General features: G+C 27.4%; 1 protein-coding gene across 1 annotated transcript in view; it reads right to left on the bottom strand.

Annotated features, from left to right (window-relative positions):
- Positions 1 to 2,500, bottom strand: part of LOC137617736 (glutamate receptor 1-like) — a 111,770-nt gene that overhangs the window by 82,830 nt on the left and 26,440 nt on the right. Inside the window, exon 4 of the mRNA XM_068347733.1 lies at positions 773 to 991. Coding sequence (XP_068203834.1) covers positions 773 to 991 — 219 coding nt within the window. The remainder of the gene's footprint in view (positions 1 to 772; positions 992 to 2,500) is intronic.

Here is a 2,500-nt window from a genome sequence, read left to right on the forward strand (position 1 = left end):
TCTCTCTCTCTCTCTCTCTCTCTCTCTCTCTCTCTCTCTCTCTCTGATGTGAGCGTGGATGTGCACATACGTGCAACATCAGTGTATTTCCCTTTACATTAGTTATGCCACATTCATGTTTCAATACATGAAGTTTATATCATACCAAAGATGTGATACACAGTATATATATATATATATATATATATATATATATATATATATATATATATATATATATATATATATATATATATCTTGTAAGAGACAATCCAGACATTAAGGTAGTAAAATATGTCTTATTTGAATATGTAAAACTCGTCTAATTGAGCAAAATTATCCATTAATCAAAACCCAAGTACAAATATATCAACCAGTTACAATGGTGGAAATAGGTTGATTTCAATTCTAAGTACAAAAACCTGAATTCGACAGGTATAAGTATAGGAGAATTGTCATTGACGTTTATCTCTCTGTGTTGCTAAGGCTATATCACTGTTGTACAAGTTTCCTGGACCAGGGTTCGATTCCCGGCCGGCCAGAAGTTATTTTCTTTGAATATATATATATATATATATATATATATATATATATATATACATATATATATTATGGTATATAAAAAGATGAGTACATAGCTTGCCTAACGACTCCTAACACACAAGATCTCATTATCCCTGTCCAGTAACCAAACCGCGGTTTAACTAAACGACAATATAATAGGAAGACCCTACTTTAAACATTCCTAACACCATATCTGTATCGCAAGTAAAGAGACAGAATCTTCGCTTACCAATTTCATCCTCGAAAACTACATAGAAGTCTCCAAGATTCAACGTCTTAGTGACATCTAGTGTCGCTTTGGTCAAATCTTCGCTCAGCCCGGCTCTGACAGTGCAGGGGAGACTTCTGGCTCCTCCCAGGTCAGAAGTGCTCGCTTGTTTCTGACGTAAATCGTGAGGGTTCCTCGAGGACAGAGGTGGATTTGAAATTGCTTCTGAGGTTGATAGTCCTGTTAGATAATGGTAGGTTTAGTTATTTATTTATTAATTTTTTTTATTTATTAATTATGTGGTTTAGTTATATTTATTTTGTTCGTATTTTCTATGATATATAAGTGGCATCTTTCTATTTAATTATTTATTTTCTGTGTTGTTTAAGTGGTTTAGCTAGTTTTTTATTCATTCTTTCTTTAAGTGTTTTAGTTATATTAATTCATTCCTTATTATCTGTGATATATAAGTGGCATAGTTATATTTTATTTATTTATTTATTTTTTGGTTATTTAAGTTGTTTGGGTAGTTTTTTATTCATTCTTTCTTTAAGTGGTTTAGTTATGTTAATTTATTCCTTATTTTCTGTGATATATAAGTGGCATAGTTATCTTTTATATATTTATCATATATTTTCTGGGTTATTTAAGTGGTTTAGGTAGTTTTTTTTATTAGTTCTTTCTTCAGGTGTTTTAGTTATATTAATTTATTCCTTATTTTCTGTGATATGTAAGTGGCTTAATTGTTTTTCATTTATTTATTATTTATTTTCTGGTTTATATAAGTGGTTTCATTATACTAATTTATTCCTTATTTTCTGTATTATGTATATGGCTTAATTGTTTTTCATTTATTTATTATTTATTTTCTGGTTTATGTTAGTGGTTTAATTATATTAATTTATTCCTTATTTTCTGTAATATGTATATGGCTTAATTGTTTTTCATTTATTTATTATTTATTTTCTGGTTTATGTTAGTGGTTTAATTATATTAATTTATCCCTTATTTTCTGTAATATGTATATGGCTTAATTGTTTTTCATTTATTTATTATTTATTTTCTGGTTTATGTTAGTGGTTTAATTATATTAATTTATTCCTTATTTTCTGTGATATATAATTGGCTTAGTTGGCTTTTATATATTTATTATTTATTTTATGTGTTATTTAAATGGCTTAGTAATTCTATTTATTCTTTCTTTTCTGGCATGTAAGTGGCCTACTTTCTTATTCTTTATTTTTGTTGTGTTTCATGTAAGCTGCCATAATGTTATTAATAATGCCATTAATGAACAAGATACTTGTTTTTATTTAGATGATACGTTTTCTCATTAAATGACCTAGTTATTTTATTTATTCTTTCTTTTCTGGTATGTTCGTGGATTACTTTCTTATTTATTATTTTTTTCTTATTTATTCTTTATTTTTTGTTTGTTTAATATAAGCTGCCATATTGTTATTAATAACGCCATTAATGAACAAGATACTTGTTTCATTAAGATAATAAACTCTCTTATTTGCTCTTGATGATTAGACAGGCTAAGGGATGCTTTTTTTTTTCTTCTTTTTTTTTAATTACTGTAACGCTGCTAATAAAAAGAATAACGATGTAAAATGTAACTTTAATTATTTCCATATTTTCCTTCAGAGATAAGGATTTAGTACGAATTTTATTCTTGTATATTGCTTTGATTCACTCAAATGTTCTCATTACCTCCGCCAACGAAGTTGGAAGGAAGGTATGTTT

Source organism: Palaemon carinicauda, chromosome 23 (genome assembly GCF_036898095.1).
Source record: "Palaemon carinicauda isolate YSFRI2023 chromosome 23, ASM3689809v2, whole genome shotgun sequence".
Classification (NCBI taxonomy): domain Eukaryota; kingdom Metazoa; phylum Arthropoda; class Malacostraca; order Decapoda; family Palaemonidae; genus Palaemon; species Palaemon carinicauda.